At 40.8% G+C, this 19,091-nt stretch overlaps 1 protein-coding gene across 1 annotated transcript in view; it reads left to right on the top strand.

Moving 5' to 3' along the window:
- Positions 1 to 4: 4 nt before the first annotated feature.
- Positions 5 to 19,091, top strand: part of xrcc5 (X-ray repair complementing defective repair in Chinese hamster cells 5) — a 128,061-nt gene continuing 108,974 nt past the window's right edge. Inside the window, exons 1-3 of the mRNA XM_073046346.1 lie at positions 5 to 152; positions 13,014 to 13,127; positions 16,103 to 16,286. Coding sequence (XP_072902447.1) covers positions 135 to 152; positions 13,014 to 13,127; positions 16,103 to 16,286 — 316 coding nt within the window. The 5' untranslated portion in view covers positions 5 to 134. The remainder of the gene's footprint in view (positions 153 to 13,013; positions 13,128 to 16,102; positions 16,287 to 19,091) is intronic.

The following is a 19,091-nucleotide window of genomic DNA, read 5'->3' as shown; positions in this document are numbered from 1 at the left end:
CATCCGGAATCTGGATCCCGGTCGCGAATTTAACGGAAGAGCCGGATTCTGACCCTCCCCACCCCACCCCGGACCGGCCCGGACCTGCATCGTACCCCCAGCGCCGGATCCGGAATCTGCCACAGCAAGAGAGCATGGCGCGGGCAGCCAAGGTAAGCAAGGGGTGATGGGGAGAGGGAAGGTGCAAGAGGCGAAAGAGTCTGGGAGTTTGGATGAGGGATTTACTTGAGGGTTGAAGTGATGGGTCTGCGGGGAGGTGGGTATCTGTGTGTGTGGGGGGGGGGGTTTATGGAGACGTGGGTGGTGAGTGGAATTGGTTTATTTTTGTAACACGTACCGAAGTACAGTGAAAACATTTTTTGCATGCCATTCAAAGTTCGAAGTAAATTTATTTCCAAAGTACATATATAACACCATATACAACCCTGAGATACAGTATATTTCCTTGCTCGCATACTCAATAATTCCAATAACCTTATAAATAAAAGACCGCACCAACAGAATAATAATAAATAAGCACTAAATATCCAGAACATGAGGTGAAGAGTCCTTGGAAGTGAGTCCATAGGTTGTAGGAGCAGTTCAGTGATAGGCAAGTGAAGTTATCCCCTCTAGCTCAAGAGCCTGATGATTGAGGAGTAGTAACTGTTCCTGAGCCTGGTGGTGTGAGTCCTGAGGCTCTGTACTACCTTCCTGATGGCAGCAGTGAGAAGAGAGCAGGTACCCCCTGATGGATGTTGTTTTCTTCTTGTAGATGTGCTCAGCAGTGCGGAGGGCTTTACCCGTTATGATTTTCCATTCAAAGGCATTAGTGTTTCCATACCAGCCTGTGATGCAGCCAGTACACAGCTATAAAAGCCGGTCAAAGTTTTAGATGTCACTTGCCCCATCGCTGAAATGCTTCATCTCATTTTCTCAATATTTATTGCTTATTTATTGTTATTTCTTTCTTTTTGTATTTGCACAATTTGTTATCTTTTGCACACTGGTTTAGCGTCCAAGTTGGTGTGGTGTTCAGTTGATTCTATTATGATTATTCTATTCTGGATTTGTTGAGTATGCCTGCAAGAAAATGATTCACAGGGTTGTATATGGTGACATAAATGTACTTTGATAATAAATTTACTTTGAAGTGCCAATGCACAGGATTGGAAAAGCTGTAGAGGGTTGTAAACTTAGCCAGCTTCATCATGGGCACTAGCCTCTCCACTGTCAAGGATATATTCAAAAGGCAATACTTCAAGAAGGTGGCATCCATCATTAAAGAACCCTACAGCCCAAGCCATGCCCTCTTCTCATTACTACCATGAAGGGGGGTGGGTACAGGAGCATGAAGCACACAATCAGTTTTTAGGAACAGGTTCTTCCACTCAGCAATCATATTTCTGAACAGTCCATGAACACTATTTTGCTCTCCTTTTTGCACTACTTATTTAGTTTTATCTTTCTCATTGTAACTGATTGTAAGTTTTGCTGTCAAGAAAGGCTCTCAGTAGCTGGGAAATTATAGACTACAGAGCCTGATGTCAGTAGTGGGTAAATTATTGATAGGGATTCCAAGGAACTGGATATATAAGTACGGTGTATTCAAGTTAATTAGAACATATTGGGACCAGTACATTTTGTCCCAGTTAAGGAGCTGTCCTAATTAGTTTCATGGAGATAGTTAAAAGTATAAAAAAAGACAAACTACTGTTTAACTGAATAACAAATTGTGTATTTAAATGAAATACAGAACAAATGAGAACACTTGTGGAAGTGGCTCCCTCAGGTCAGCCCTAACCTTAACCCCAATGAGCATTAAAATAAACAGCACTTCGCAGGGGATTTGGAGTTTGAACAGCAGCCATTCTGAAATCGGGATTCATTGGTAGCTGCAAATTAAAATAAGGAAGGGACAAGCAGAATGGTCTTTGTTGGAGTGGACAGTGTTAGAGTGTGGAATTTGAGACTTTAGTTGTTCAAGGCTTCAGCGTGAAGAGGCTTGAGTGAGAGAAGGTAAAAAAGCTGTAGATAGATTATTTTTAGTTTATTTATTATTTGCTCGGTTAGAGCAGTAGGGATGCCGGGCACGATAGCTGAATGCTCCTCCTGCGGGACGTGGGAAGGCAGAGAGATCTCCAGTATCCCTGACGACTTCACCTGCAAGAAGTGCATCCACCTGCAGCTTCTAACACTCCACGTGAAGGAGTTGGAGCTGGAACTGGATGAACTCCGGCTCGTTTGCGAGGCTGAGGGGGTGATAAACAAGACATAGAGAGGTTGTTGTAACCAAGGTGCAGGAAGCAGGAAATTTGGTGACAGTCAGGAGAGTGAAATAGGTTAAACAGTCAGTGCAGAGTAATCCTGTGGTTACGCCCTCGACAAGAGGTATACCACTTTAAATATTGTTTTTGGGGGGGGGGGGGATGACCTAGCAGGGGAAAATCACAGCAGTCAGGTCTCTGGCACTGAGTTTGGCTCTGTGGTTCTGAAGGGAAGTGGGGAGAAGAAGTAATAGGGAATTCATTAGTTAGGGAAACGGAAAGAAGGTTCTGTGGACATGGACAAGATTCCCATATGGTATGTTGCCTCACTGGTTCCAGGACCCAGGACATCTCTGGTCGAGACCTCAGCATTATTAAATGGGAGGGTGAGCAGCCAAAGGCTGTGGTCCATATAGATACCAATGACATAGGAAGAGGGATGAGGTTCTACAAAGTGAGTTCAGGGAGTTAGGTTCTAAGTTAAAGGACAGGACCTCCAGGATTGTGATCTCAGGATCACTACTCATTCCACGTACTAGTGCGACCAGAAATAGGAAAAGCATACAGTTTAACATGTGGCTAAGGAGTTGGTGGTAAGAGGGAGGGCTTCAGATGTTTGGATCATTGGGCTCTCTTCCAGCGAAGTTGAGACCTGTACAGAAGAGACAGTTTGCACCTAAACTGGAGGGGGGCTAATACCCTAGCAGGAAGGTTTGCTAGGGATTTTAAACTAAAGTTGCAGAGGAATGTCGGAAGGCAGAGAGATCTCCAGTATTTCAGAACATTGGAGAGATTGTGGAGCCAGATGATGTTAACTGAGGCAAAATTAGGAAGCAAAAGGTTGAGCATGGTGGGACTAATATTCTGAATTGTGCCTATTTCAATGCAAGAAGTATTGTAGGAAAGGCACATGAGCTCAGAACATGAAATTATGATATTGTAGCCATTAGTGAGACTTGGTTGCAGAAGGGGGCAGAATTGGCAGCTCAGTATTCTGGGGTTCTGTTGTTTTAGATGTTCTAGAGAAGGGGGATTAAAGGGGGAGAGGTGGCATTACTAGTCTGGGAAATTGCCGCTGCACTGCTCAGGACAGACTGAGAATCTGTCTAGTGAGGCTTTATGTGGAGTGCCTCAGGGATCTGTTCTGGGACCCTTACTCTTTGTGATTTTTATAAATGACCTGGATGAGGAAGTAGAGGGATGGGTCAGTAAATTTGCTAATGGCACAAAGGTTGGGGGTATTGTGGATAGTATGGAGGGTTGTTGGAGGTTACAATGAGACATTGATAGGAAGCAAAACTGGGCTGAGAAGTGGCAGGTGGAGTTCAACCCAGATAAATGTGAGGTGGTTTATTTTGGTAGGTCAAATCTGATGGCAGAATATAGCATTAATGGTTTGACTCTTGGCAGTGTGGAGGATCAGAGGGATCTTGGGGTCCGAGTCCATAGGACACTCAAAGCTGCTACACAGGTTGACTCTGTGGTTGAGAAGACATACAGTGCATTGGCCTTCGTCAGTCGTGGGATTGAGTTTAAGAGCCGAGAGGTAATGTCGCAGCTATATTGGACCTTGGTCAGACCCCATTTGGAGTACTGTGCTCAATTCTGGTCACCTCACTACAGGAAGGAAGTGGAAACCATAGAAAGGGTGCAGAGGAGATTTACAAGGATGTTGCCTTGTTTGGGGGGGCATGCCTTATGAGAATAGGTTGAGTGAATTCGGCCTTTTCTCCTTGGAGCGACAGAGGATGAGAGGTGACTTGATAGAGGTGTACAAGATAATGAGAGGCATTGATCATGTGGATAGTCCAGGGCTTTTCCCCAGGGTTGAAATGGCTAGCACAAGAGGGCACAGTTTTAAGGTGCTTGGAAGTAGATACAGAGAAGATGTCAGGGGTAAATTTTTTTACGCAGAGAGTGTTGAGTGTGTGGAATGGGCTGCCGGTGGTAGTGGAGGCGGAAACAATAGGGTCTTTTAAGAGCCTCCTGGATGGGTACATGGAGCTTAGAAAAACAGAGGGCTATGGGTAAAACCTAGGTAGTTCTAAGGTAGGGACATGTTCGGCACAGCTTTGTGGGCAGAAGGGCCTGTATTGTGCTGTATGTTTTCTATGTTTCTAAGACGATAAGATATAGGAGCAGAAGTAGGCCGTTGGGCCCATCGAGTCTGCTCTGCCATTCAATCATGGCTGATCCAAATCTTCCAGTCATCCCCACTCCCCTGCCTTCTCCCCATACCCTTTGATGCTCTGGCTAATCAAGAACCTATCTATCTCTGCCTTAAATAAACCCAATGACTAGGCATCCACAGCTGCCCGTGACAACAAATTCTACAGATTTACCACCCTCTGACTAAAGTAATTTCTCCGTATCTCAGTTCTAAATGGACGTCCTTCAATCCTGAAGTCGTACCCTCTTGTCCTAGACTCCCCTACCGTGGGAAATAACTTTGCCATATCTAATCTGTTCAGGCCTTTTATTCAGAAGAAAAAACAAGATTTACAGAGTGCAACACCTAGATACATCTCAACATAAATTGTGTACATTCATATATTGTAATAAAATTGATCGAAATATTATAGCACATCACATAAAGGTATACCACTCTGTAATCAAAAATTTAAAGATAGGTCATACATCATAAAATAAATTTTTTATATAAAAAAAGGCAACCTCCTACCAACTACCAAAGAAAAAAGCTGATGGATGATAATGGATAATTAGGAAAAAATATATATTCGCTTAAGAAGAGAAGATAGAAATATACATAAAAGTCTGTGCACTGTTAAACATTATAAATTGGAAAAGTAGTTTAGGAAAGGTCCCCAGATATCATAAAAAGATTGTTTCGAATTTAAGGCTGAGCAGCGGATCTTCTCTAAATTTGAATAAGACATAGCTACGTCTTTAAATAAGACTTAGCCATTGAAGATGTGTAGGAGGGGTAGACTCCTTCCATTTAAGCAAGATTGCTCTCCTTGCTAAAAGAGAGGTAAAAACTAAAACCTGTAGGTTAGGAGTATTTAAAGTTATATCTTCATTTGCAATAATACCAAACAAGGCAGTAAGGGGATTTGGGTCAAATTGGACCCTAAAAAGTTGTGAGAAGGTATGGAATACTTCCCACCAAAACTTTTCAATTTTATGGCAAAACCAAAACATATGAATTAAAGAGGCATCAGCAGAGTTGCATTTATTACAAAGTGGAGAAACGTTTGGATAAAAACTGGACAGCTTCTGTTCAGAAATGTAAGCTCCATTGACCACTTTAAATTGTAGAAGAGAATGATGAGCACAGAAAGATGATTTATTAACCTGTTCAAGAATTTTATTCCATCTTTCATCAGAAATCTGACAATTTAGGTCATCCTCCCAAGCTTTTTTTATTTTATCTAAAAAGTCTTGTCTGGAATCAATCAACAACTTATAGATACCGGTAATAGAACCATTAACAAAATGTTTTAAATTTAAAAGATCGTCCAGTAAATGTTTATCAGGACCTATAGGAAAAGTAGTTAATTGGAAACATAAGAAATCTCTAATTTGAAGGTATCTGTAAAAATGTGTTTTTGGCAGTGCATATTTAGTTGACAATTGGTCAAATGAAGCAAGAGATTCTGAGATAAACAGGTCCCAAAAACACTTAATACCTAGTTCATCCCAATCCTTAAAGACTTTGTCAGTCATCGCAGGGATTAAAAAAATAATTAAGGAGAATGGGAGATGATAATGAAAAATTCGCTAAACCAAAAAATTTTCTAAATTGAGACCAGATCCTTAAAGTTTGCTTAACAATTATGTTATCTGTTGTTTTATTTGCTGAAAAAGAAGAGTATGATCCAAGAAGAGAGACAATAGAGGAATTTTTTACAGAATTAACTTCTAAGGAGACCCATGATGCGCAATCTTTATGATAAATATAATAGGACCAAAAAGTAATATTCCTTATATTGGCAGCCCAATCGTAAAACCTAAGATTGGGTAGTGCTAATCCACCCATCTCTTTATTTCTTTGTAGGTAAACTTCACTTACACGAGTTTGTTTATTATTCCAAATATAGGATGTTAAAATTGAATCTAAAGAATCAAAGTAGGTCTTAGGAATAAAAATAGGTAAAGCCTGAAAAAGATATAAATATTTAGGAAGAATCTTCATTTTAATCGAATTAATTCGGCCAATTAGGGATAAAGAAAGAGGAGACCATTTAGAAAGCGTCTTTTTCACATAATTCAATAAGGGGTTTAAGTTTTTTTTTCTTCTGAATAAAAATATTGTAAAAAGAAAGAGAAAGGCCTTTTAACATTAGGAGTGTTTCAGTGAGATTTCCCCCCTCCAGTTCTCCTGAACTCCAAGGAATACAGCCCAAGAGCTGCCAGACGATCTTCGTATGTAACCCTTTCATTGCTGGAATCATTCTCGTGAATTTTCTCTGAACCCTCTCCATTGTCACTATATCCTTTCTAAAATAAGGAGCCCAAAACTGCATACAATACTCCAAGTGCGGTCTCACAAATGCCTCATAGAGCTTCAACATTACATACCTGCTCTTATATTCTATACCTCTAGAAAAGAATGCCAACATTGCATTCGCCTTCTGCACCACAGACTCAACCTGAAGGTTACCCTTTCGGGTATCCTCCATAAGGACTCCCAAGTCCCTTTGCATCTCTGCATTTTGAATTTTCTCCCATCTAAATAATAGTCTGCCCATTTATTTCTTCCACCAAGGTGCATGACCATACACTTTACAACATTGTATTTCATTTGCCACTTCTTTGCCCATTCCGCTAAACTATCTAACTCTCTCTGCAGGCTCTCTGTTTCCTCAACACTGCCTGCTCCTCCACCTATCTTTGTATCATCGGCAAATTTAGCCACAAATCCATTAATCCCATAGTCCAAATCATTGACATACATCGTAAAAAGCAGCGGTCCCAACACCAACCCCTGTGAAACTCCAGTGGTAACTGGCAGCCAACCAGAATAAGATCCCTTTATTCTCACTCTGTTTTCTGCCAAGCAACCAATACTCCACCCATGCTAGTAACTCCCCTGTAATTCCATGGGCTCTTACCTTGCTAAGCAGCCTCCTGTGCTGCACCTTGTCAAAGGCCTTCTGAAAATCCAAGTACACCACATCTGCTGTGTCTCCTTTGTCTACCCTGCTTGTAATTTCCTCAAAAACTTGCAGTAGGTTAGTAAGGCAGGATTTTCCTTTTAGGAAACCATGCTGGCTTTGGCCTTTAAAAGGGGAAAAAGGGGGGTACATAGCAGAACTAGGCAGGTAGGAACAAATGAGGTACTTATGGAGTATAAGAAATGTGAGAGAGCACTTAAGAAAGAAATCAGGAGGGATAAAATAAAACATGAGATTGCTCTAGCAGACAAGGTGAAGGAGAATCCTAAGGGCTTCTACAGATGCTTTAAGAGCAGAAGGATTTCAAGAGACAAAATTAGTTCTCTGGAAGATCAGAATGGTAATCTTTGCATGGAGAGAAAGCAGATGGAGAAGATCTTAAATGGATTTTTTACAGCTGCATTTACTCGGGAGATGGACACATAGTCTATAGAAGTAAGGCAAAGCAGCAGCGAGTTTCACCTATCACCTGCCACCTTGTACTCCTTCCTCCCCTCCCCTCACCACCTTGCTCTAACTTCTCATCTTTTTTCTAGTCCTGGTGAAGGGTCTCGGCTCTAAACATTGATTGTTTACTCTTTTCTATAGATACTGCCTGACCTGCTGAGTTCCTCCAGTATTTTGTGTGGATTAGACATTGGTTTTGTGGGAGAAGCCAGAGAGTAGTAGTAGATGTTTGTCTCTCTGGCTGGAGGCTTGTGACTAGTGGAGTGCCACAGGGATTGGTTCCAGGTGGGTTGTTGTTTGTCGCCTATATCAACGATATGGAAGATAATGTGGTAAACTGGATCAGCAAATTTGTGGATGACATCAAGTTTGGGGGTGTAGTGGACACAGCAAAAAGACTATCAAAATTTGCAGCGGGATCTGGACCAGATGGAAAATGGGTTGAAAAGGGTCAGATAGTGTTGCACTTTGGGATGATAATCCAAGGTGAGACATCCTCAGTAGGGCACTGAGGAATATGGTAGAACAGAAGGATCTGGGAATACAGATTTATAATTCCTTGAAAGTGGCATCATAGGTATATAGGATCATAAAGAGAGCCTTTGGCTCATTGGCCTTCATAAATCAATGTATTGAGTACAGGAGATGGAATGTTATGTTTAAATTATATTAGATGCTGATGAAGTCTAATTTGAAGTATTGAGTGCAGTTCTGGTCACCTACCTACAGGAAAGATATAAGTAAGATTGAAAGAGTGCAGAGAAAATTTACAAGGATGTTGCTGGGTCTTGAGGGCCTGAGTTACAGGGAAAGGCTGAATAGGTTAGGACTTCCCTGAAGCACCGGAGAATGAGGGGAGATTTGATAGAGGTAAACAGAATTAGGAGAGGTATAGATAAGTGCAAGCAGGCTCTTTCCACTGATGATCGGTGAAACTAAAACGAGAGGTTACAGATTAAGGGTGAATATAGAACAATAAGGGACAGTACAGGCCCTTCAGCTCACAGTTGTTCCAGCCTTTTAACCTACACTAAGATCAATCTAGCTGTTTTTGAGCAAGTCCACATCCAACATGTGGAGTGTTTAAAGACCAACTGCACAGACTACAGGATAGGCATGTTCCAGTTTGAAGGAAGGACAAGGATGGCAAGTTAAGAGAACCATGGAGGATGTCGAGAAAGGTGATGAATTTTGCCAAGAGGAAAAAGCAGAAGTATATAAAGTATAGGAAGCTAGAATCAAATAGAACCCTTTAGGATTATAAAGAAGCTGGAAAAGAACTGAAGAAGGGAATTAGGAAAGCCAGGAAGGTCCATGAAAAGTCCTTGACAGGTAGGATTAAGGAGAATCCCAAAGCATTCTAAACATACATCAGGAGCAGGAGGAAAACTAAGGAGAGAGTAGGATCACTCAAGGATAAAGTTGGGGCGGTAGCATTCATTTAGATGCAGAGGATGTGGGTGAAGTCCTTAATGAGTACTTTATATAATTATTTACCAAGGAGAAGGATGTGAAGGACAAGTAGATCAGTGCTGAATGTATTGAAGTGCTAGGGCATTTTGAAGTGAAGGAAGTGGCAGTGCTGGGTTGCTTAAAGAGCATTAACCTTGGAGCTTGATGGACTATACCCCAGGTTATTGAGAGAGACAAGAGATGGGATTGCTGGGGCCTTTGTATCCTCTTTAGCCACTGAATGAAGTCCTGGAGGACTGGCAAGTAGCTAGTGTGGAAACTATAGACTGATGAATCTCACGTCAGTGGTAGGGAAGTTACTGGAGAGAATCCTTAAAGATAGGATTTATGAGCTTTTGGAAAACCTTGGCCTAATTAGGGAGAGCCAGCATGGCTTTGTATGGGGCAAGCTGTGTCTTACTAACTTGATTGAATTTTTTTTGCCCAGGTAATGAGGGTGATCAATGAAGGTAAAGCTCTGGATGTTGTCTACATAGATTTTTGTAAGGTGTTTCACAAGGTCCCTCATGGGAAGCACATCTGGAAGATTAAGATGCTTAGGATCAATGGTGAATTGGCTGTTTAGTTTCAGAACTGGCTTGCACATAGAAGACAAAAGTTAATTATCAAAGGGACTTGTTCAATCTGGAGGTCTGTGATTACTGGTGTTCCGCAGGGTCTGTGCTGGGACTTCTGCTGTTAGTGATGTATACAATGAATCTGGATGAAATATAGATGGGTGGGTTAGTAAGTTTGGAGATGATATGAGGACTGGTGGTGTTATGGATAGCGTAGAAGATTGGCAAAGAATACAGCAGGACAATGATCAATTGCAGATGGAAATGGCAGGTGGTTTATCCAGGCAACACCCTTTCCAAAGCCTCGATATCCTCCCTACAATGGCTCAACCTGAACTGAATGTATTATGCCAGATACAACCAAACTAGAATATTTTTTATAAACCTGCTATGTCACCTTCTGACTCATGAACTCACTTCATCAACTAATAAAGGCAAGCATGCCATGTCTTCTTTAGCATTCTATCAAACTGGTCACTTTCAAGGTACCAATGCCATTAGGCTTTACAATTCAACTGCCAGGACTTAAGAACTTTTTTTTTTTTTTTTTTTTTTTTTTTTTTTAAGCTATTATTAATGCTTTTTGAGTTAGTGATTTAGATGCATATCATATTATTACTGAGTTAAGTATTGTATGTAATGAGTTTTTGCTACAACAAGTGTATGGGACATTGGAAAAAATGTTGAATTTCCCCATGGGGATGAATAAAGTATCTATCTATCTATCTATCTATCACCAAGTTCCAGGACAGCTTCTATCGTTGTTATGGTCTTGTACCACCTTGCTTACCTGCACTGCACTCTCTCTGTGACTTTTGCACTCTGTTCCGCATTCTGTGCTACTGTAGTGTTCTATTCTGACATTGCCTTTGACGATGCTCTTTGCATCTTCCCTGGCCACAGGAGTGGTACCAGAGGACTGGGGGGTGGCAAATGTTAATCCTTTGTTCAAGCAAGGTAACAGCAATAATCCTGGGGATTATAGACCCGTGCATCTTACTTCAGTAGTGGGCAAATTATTGGAGAAGATTCTTAGAGACAGGATTTATAAGCATTTGGGGAAGTATAGTCTGATTACAAATAGTCAGCATGACCTTGGGAGGAGTAGGTCCTCCCTCAGAAGCCTGATTAAGTTTTTTGAGGAAGTGATTAAACAAATTGGTGAGTATAAAGTAGTGTATGTGGATTTTAGTCAGGCATTTGACAAGTTTCCCCATGGAAGGCTAATCTTCAAAGTCATGAGGCATAGGATCCATAGAAACTTGGCTGTGTGGATTCAGAATTCACGTACCCATAGAGGGAGAGGATGGTTGTAAATGGAGTGATTTCTGCCTGGAGGTCAGTGTCCAGTGGTGTTTTGTAGGGATGAATTCTGGGACTTCTATACTCTGTGATTTTTTTTTAATAAATGATTAGATGAGGAAGTTTGCAGATAACATGAAGGTTGATGATGTAGGTTCTTGAAGGTTACAATGGGACGTAGGATACAGATCTGGACTGTGAAGTGGCAGATGGACTTCAATCTGAAGAAGTGAAAAATAATACATATTTTTAAATGTATTTCAAGATAGAGTACAGGGTTAATTGTAGGATTCTTAGCAGTGTGGAAAAACAGAGGGATCTTGGAGTCCATGTCTATAGATCCCTCAAACTTGCTGTGTAAGTTGATAGCGTAGTTGAGAAGGAATGTGATGCAATGGTGGTGTTAGAGGCGGACTCAATGGGGATATTTAAGTGATAGGCAAGTAGATAAAAGAAAAAATGGGGAGTTATGGTCTGTTAGGAGAGAAGGGTTAGATTGATTGTGAAATAGGTTAAAATGTCGGGAGGGCCCATTCTACCGCCTCGATGCACTGTGTAATGATCTGATATGAATGAACAGTATGGAGGGCATTTCACTGGTCCTCAGTGCACGTGCCAATAATAAATCCATTCCAGTTCCTATGAACCCAATATCCTTCTGCTCATGAACACTGTTTAGGGTCACCCTCATTCCTCTAACAGGGCTAACAACCCTGACTGGTTAAAACAAATAGTTACAGAAACAGCAATGAAGAATCCTCCACATCTGTCTGCCAGCAGCATAAACAACAGTAGTAAGTAAGTCGTCTTCTAAGTTCCAGGGTACAGCCCTGTTTTCAAGAGGCTGAACAGGTTGGGTCTGTTGCATGATCATATGGTGAGAGACTGTATAATGCCAGCCCCACCTAACTTCCTTTACACACTTTGTGTGGGAGTGTAGAGTCTGTGATGTTTTTAACATGAGATTTAACAATATATATGTAATTTATAGATATATAGATTCTGCATATGTGTAACTCTTTATCTGAAGTATCTACGACCTATTTTTCTCTGGTATTTTGTTTATAAAATACAGGTGCTTGATGATATGGAAAGTGGCAGCACAGTACAGGAGTTAATGCTGTTGTCTCTGCTTCAGAGATCATAGTTTGATTCTGACCTTGGGTGTTTTCTGTGTGGAGTTTGCAAGTTGTTCCTGTGACCACTTTGCTTTCATGTCTGGTTTCGTAGTGATTTATCATAGTGGGCCCCTCAGTCCACTGTGTCCATTCTGACCATTTTATTTATCTACACCACGGTTTCCCCTGGGGTCCACAGACCTCTTACTTAATGGTATTGGTCCATGGCAGAAAAAAGGTTTACACTTAGCACATTTAGAACATAGAAAATCACAGCACAGTATAAGCCCTTCGGACCACGATGTTGTGCCAACCTTTTAAACTACTCTAAGATCAATCTAATACTTCCCTCCTACATAGTCTTCTATTTTTTCATCATCCCACATGTCTTCGCAGTGTTTCTTAAATGTCCCTATGTATCTGCCTCTTCCATCACCCCTGGCAGGGCTTTCCATGCACTCAGACTTCTCTGCCATGCTAGTTTAAGAATCGTTCCGTTCCAGATGCCAATGCATGCTCATTAGCAGGTTAACTATCCACTGTCAATTATCTCTTTGTGCAGGTATTTGACAAGAGAAATCATGGAGCATGTTAGAGAGAATAAGCTTCAGAGAAGTAATGAGACAGGGATGCTCTGTTTATGGTCATCATGAGTTAATGATTTGAATACTACGCTTCTGTGTTGTAAAAAGTAATTTTGCTTTTGAAAGGGCAATATTTTCTGTTTTGCAGAGTGCTGTGGTTCTGTGCTGGGATGTGGGACGTACCATGAACGTGGCGCCACCAGGGGAAGAATCATCATTTGAACAAGCAAAGAAAATTGTGCTGCTGTTCCTCCAGCGACAAGTAAACAATTTTTCTATGCATATTTTTTCCCGTTTTCTTAGATTCTCATTTATGATAAAGTTAAGACGAGTCCAGATTATTCCCAGTTCTTGCCCAAAGTCGTTGGGAGACGTTGCCTGGATTGAAACTTGGCCTACATAACAATCCAGGTCTTCAAAAGAGGAGTTGATGCAAACATTCAGATGTTAACATTGAGGGAAGAATGGATTCAATGAGCCATTTGGAGCTAAGAGCTCGAGATGCCTTTATTCAGCACATACAAATTTGCAAAAGAGCGTAGGAGGAAGCATCTCCCTGTACTACAAAGGTAAGCGACTGAGGCCTCTATCGGTCAAGGTTGGCCTTGGATTTTGCATCCTAGCTGTCTAGATACGCAAGCCTGGCAGTACAATACGGAGAGCAAACTGTTGCCTTTGAAGCAAGCTCCCCCTCTCCACGCATCTGATTAACCCAAAGGAACGCAGAGACTGCTACGTTTTGGCACCAACAGCCTCACAGGAGTTGCCAGTCATATCGAACTCAGTGTTGGACTGCATTAGGGATTCCAGCTCCGTTTTCCCTCGGGGTCTACTCTAGAAGCCTTCCCCATGAGTGGATATAGCCACAAGGCAGTGGAGGTTTGAGGTCAGAGTATTCCTTCTGCCAATCACGGCTGGTGAGCACCATCTGCCCAAAGCAAATGGTTTTAAGATGCCAGTAACCAGCCTATGCCCCTTCTCCTGTCAGTAGAAACAATTCCATTGGTCTTAGTAGCCAAGTTACACGAGAAAGCCAGGAGCTGAATTTGGTTGTCAGAGGATATTTGAAATGCACGTCATTGGGAGTGTGTAATAGATAGTGGGAGCTTGTCCCCATTACCACCCTCTGGGCTATAACAACCTTAAGGAACCAAATATGTGAGTAGTAAGTAATTAAGTACAATTTCAGTGGTTGGATTTGGCTAGTTTGCTTCAATGTTTTGGGTCTAGACAAATTATTCCATTGAATTATTTAGTAGATCAAAATTAAAATAAAATTACATGTGCTGGAATTCTAAAACAAACACACAAATTGCTGGAAAAACTCAGCAGGTCAGTTAGTGTTTGTGGGAAATCGATGTTTTCAGACTGTGACTTCATCTGAAATGGGAGGGAAAGAGAGAGAGAAGTTTTCAGTAGGAAGGAAAGTAGGGGAGATTGTCATTGTGGCTACTATACTGGTATACTGTTATACTTCTTTACCTTGGCTGCCATTCTCCAACAAAGTAACAGAAAGGCAAGCAAAATGAGAAAGGACATGTTAAAGTCTGTAAGGACAACATTAAAGGTGGATAAATCTGTAGGTCAGAAAAAAATCGATAAAATCTATCCAATCTTCTTCAAAGGAACAGATGAGAAAAAAGCATAGGCTCTGGTTATCATTTTACTGACCTGTATGGCTGCTGAAACTGAAATCGCTTTATATTCTCAAATATATGGAGATGCACTGAAAAACTTGTCTTGCAAACTGGTCACACAGATCAAATCATTAAATGGTGCTTTCAGGTTAAAACAAGGTAAGACAGTAACAGAATCCAGAATAAAGTGTTACAGTTACAGGGAAAGTGTGGTGCAGTTAAATAATAAGGTGCAAGATCATAACAAGGTAGATTGTGAGGTCAAGACTCCATCTTATTGTACCAGAGAACCATTCAATAGACTAATATCAGCAGGACAGAAGCTGTTGTTGAACCTGGCGGTATGAGCCTAGCTGCAAGCAGTGTAGCACATCGGGTATAATTTGTCGAGGCTTTAGCAAGTCACTTCATATGGCAGTTTGATTAGGAAATTAAAAGCCTTTGAAATCCAAAGGGAACTGGCAAATAGGATTAAAATGAAGGATAATGGTCTGGCAGATTTAGTGATGGGGTACACATTAGTGGCGTTCCAGTGTCATTTACTGGGGGTATTGCGTTAAAATAATTGAAGGATAGAGGAGACAATTCATTTTTAATGTTTGAAAGGTGTTTGAGCATGTACTTGGATAGGAAAGGTGTGGAGAGAAATGGGTGTAACGTTGAAAGGTGTTTGGGCAGGTACTTGGATACAAAAGGTGTAGAGGGAAATGTGCTTAATGCACACAAGTTGGAGAAGCATAGATAGGAGTTTGCCAATTGGGTTGAAATGGTCTGTTTTATGCTGTATGATTCTGTAATTTAATGTCAGTGCCGGAGTTTAGTAAGTCTTTTCCATAACTTTTCTAAATATACTGATGTCATCATGGTTCCATGGTGCTCTTTCAATAAAATATCCTCCACTTCGGTAAGTCCTTCCAAAATAAATCAGATGCTGATTATTTCTTGAAAATTGAAAGTACCAGATGCTGTAAATCTGATGACAGAAATTCCTGGAACCACTAAGTAGATTAGTTTGCATCTGTGAAGAGAGAAGTAATTCACATTTCAGAACTGAGGCCCAGATCAGGACCTGGAAGGAGAGAAGATGACTTAGGATGGGGGGGGGAGAGGTTAAGACAATGACAGTGTGGGGGAGGGATAAGTGTGGGAAGTGATGGGTAGTTAGAGGGGATGAGACAATTAAAATGTGAGACAATGACAGTATGGGAGTGTGAGGTAATTTCATTGTGGGGAGGGAGAGGTAGTTAGGAGTTGAGACAATGACAGTATGGGGGCAGATGAGTGTAGAGGAGTGATGGAGAATGAGACAATTACAATGTGGGGAGATGGATGAATGAATAAGGTGCCCACCAAACTTGCATGTTTTGCGACATTTGGCTCATGTCCTTCAAGACTTCTCTATTAAATTATCCAGTTGTCTTTTAAGTCTGTCAATTATGCAATTCCAGGAGAGATTTCAACATGTCAATCATTTTTCAATTGACTTGTTTGACAGAATCCTGGGTAAACTTGGATTAGTCCATGAAAAATTAATACTGATAAAAATTGCTTAGCTTCTGCATGGTGTGAAGTTTGACTCTTTTTGTTTGTTTGGCGCTAGGTTTTTGCTGAGAGTAAAGATGAGACAGCTTTAGTCCTGTTTGGGACTGATGGAACCTCTAACAGTCTTGCTACATCAGATCAGTACCAGCATATTACTGTGCACAGAGACCTAATGATCCCTGACTTTGATCTCTTAGAAGATGTTCAAAGTGGCATTGCGACAAGTGACAATCAAGCTGACTGTATCCTTTTATCCAATGTTTGAATGAAGAAAGTGAATATAAAGGCATAATTCTGTGTGGCAGTTACTATTACATGGGCATTAGTCATCAGTGGAAAGAGAAAGATTTTAACAAATCTATGAAGTGATAAAAATCATAGAATATTAATCATTGGTGATCAGATAATAAAATTCAGTCCATGATTATAGCAAAATCAAGGTAATAGGCTTGGGTTAAGTGGCAAATTAAATTTGTACAAGTATCATGTGATGACCAAATCCAACCAAACTCTAACCATTGCCAAGATATCCACCACTGATCAGAAAATTAACTTGTGCAATTAGAAGACTGGTTATTCTGTATTCAGTGATTTTTAAGTTCATAGCAAATTTATTATCAAAGTATGTCAACATATATGAACCTGAGATTCATTTTCTTGTGGGCATAATCAATAAATCCAATGACCATTATAGAATCATTGACAAACTGCACTAACAGGGTGGACAACTAGTGTGCAAAAGACAATAAAATATGCAAATACAAAAAGAAATAATAGTACTAATAATAATAAATAAAGCAATAAGTATTGGGAACATAAGATAAAAGGCCCTGGAAAGTGAGTCCATAGGTTGTGGGAACAGTTCAGTGATGGGGCAAGTAAAGAGAAGTGAAGTCATCCCCACGGGTTCAAGACCCTGTTGGTTGAGGGATAATAACTGTCCCTGAACCTAATGGTGTGAGTCCTGAGGCTCCTGTACCTTCCTGATGGTAGCAACGAGAAGAGAGCATGACCTGGGTGGTGGGGGTCCCTGACAGTGGATGCTGCTTTCCTGTGACGCTGCTCTGTGTAAATGTGCACCTTCTCACTAGGTCTTATAACAAACAACAGTTACTCAGAGTGGATCAATCATAAGCCTGCTTATGTTACTTGCTGCAAGGGAAGACCATCACCACACAAGAGCCATTGATAGCTTTGTTAAAACATATAGCATAGTCTCTCATTTATACCCAAGTGTTAGCTACTGTGTGTCAGTTCAAGGTCAGGGTGCATTCCGATCACCTGCTAAATCAGTGTACTGAATATTCTTCCACCAATGCATTCACTTGTCTTCCTGCTGTTTGTCATATACTCAAGTTTCCTTCAGCATAATTTTGCATGAACACTATTAACAAAACACTCTGGCACAATACAGTTTCAATTTTGTTACCACAAGCAAAGTACATCTCCATATTCCCTAATTTTTGTCGTTTCATGACAACACTACATTTCACCAAATACAGTAATTGAAATGTGCGTGTGTGTGTGTGTGTGTGTGTATATGTATATATAAAAAGCAATTATGCAGGTTCAAATCCCAACCCCAAAATTCCCTTTTCAGCCATCCACTTCAGTGAGTATCCATTCCTTTCCTTAATAGGAATGGGCTGCAAGATAACAGCAGCTCTTCTAGTTGTAGTGGCATGTTACCTGATGTTACTTTGGGTCCAGAAACAACCACTTGAATCCATCTCTCAATCTTTGAAGAGACATCACTGTATAAAACAGGGGTTCCCAATTTTGTTATTCTATGGACCCATAGCATTAACCAAGGGGTCCATGACCCCAGGTTGGGAACGCCAACAGGATGCTGTCGGTCTCCTTTTTCTTATATTAAGACTGCCATCATGTGTTTCTCGTTGACATACAGGGTGAATTGTCCAGCTGTATCAGGGATTCTTAATGTAGGGGCAGTGCACAATGTCACATTTAAAATGTAAAACACATTCAGTTGTTCATTAAGAGTCACTGGGTCATCTGCATACTTGTCCTTCAGATCATTAAGCAGTTGAGCAATAGTTGCCACTAGCTTGTCAATACATTAATTAGCAATAATTTCGTTTGAAATTCCTGTCAATCCTTTTGTTTCATCACTGTCATTCTTACATGAGTAGCCAGGGGGTGCTGTAGAGTCCATACCACATCCATCCTGTAATTCTTCGGCGTTCGGATGGTGGCGCTATCAGGGAGACTTATGTGAGCTGCAATTCCTTGGGCAGAGCTTCATAAGTACAGTAGTTGTTTCCCTGGGCAGATCACCAGCAGTTGTGTCACTAGCCAGATCACCCACTTGAAGTCACAGCTGCATTTTAATGTTTTTAGTTCTCTTTGGAGCTTCTTATCAATTGAACTACAGTGTACTTTTGCTCATTCAGTTAATGCAAAGATTTGCTCCTTAGACTTTTCATTGTTTCTATCATGCTGTAGTTTATCACATGTTCGGTGTTTCTTTCAATTAGTAAAAGACTACTTGCCTCGTTAATTTTCAAACACTCACACATTTTACTATGCTTTTTATTTTAATCGTTCTATTCATCTTTTCTGCTAGGCCTGCCAACTGAGGATGGTAGCTAAAATGTAGTCAATCTGTAAGGTCTTGCATACTTTTCTTTTTACCTTCCCAGTGAAGTGGGTACCATTATTGCTAGACAGTTTCCAAGGGATCTTAAACCTCAGGATGATTTCCTTCAGTAAACATTTAGCTGCTGTAACTGCATCACTCTTCCCGCAAGGAAATGCTTCAACCTGTCATGAAAAAAAATCAATTATAACCAGTACATATTTATATCCTTCACACGGAAGTAATTGTACAAAATCCATCTGTAAGTGCATGAGCGGTCCATCAGTAGGTGGTTTATGAGATCGTTCAACCTTCACTAGTTTCCCTGGATTTTGTAAAATACATATCATATATTGTTCACAAACTTGATTTACAGCTTGTGATAAACCAGGGCATACCATGTTTGATTTGTATGATCGATCAATCCCCTCTTTAGCCTCTGGGGAAA

Source organism: Hemitrygon akajei, chromosome 5 (assembly GCF_048418815.1).
Source record: "Hemitrygon akajei chromosome 5, sHemAka1.3, whole genome shotgun sequence".
Taxonomy (NCBI): Eukaryota; Metazoa; Chordata; class Chondrichthyes; order Myliobatiformes; family Dasyatidae; genus Hemitrygon; species Hemitrygon akajei.
This window is presented reverse-complemented; position numbering and strand designations above follow the sequence as displayed.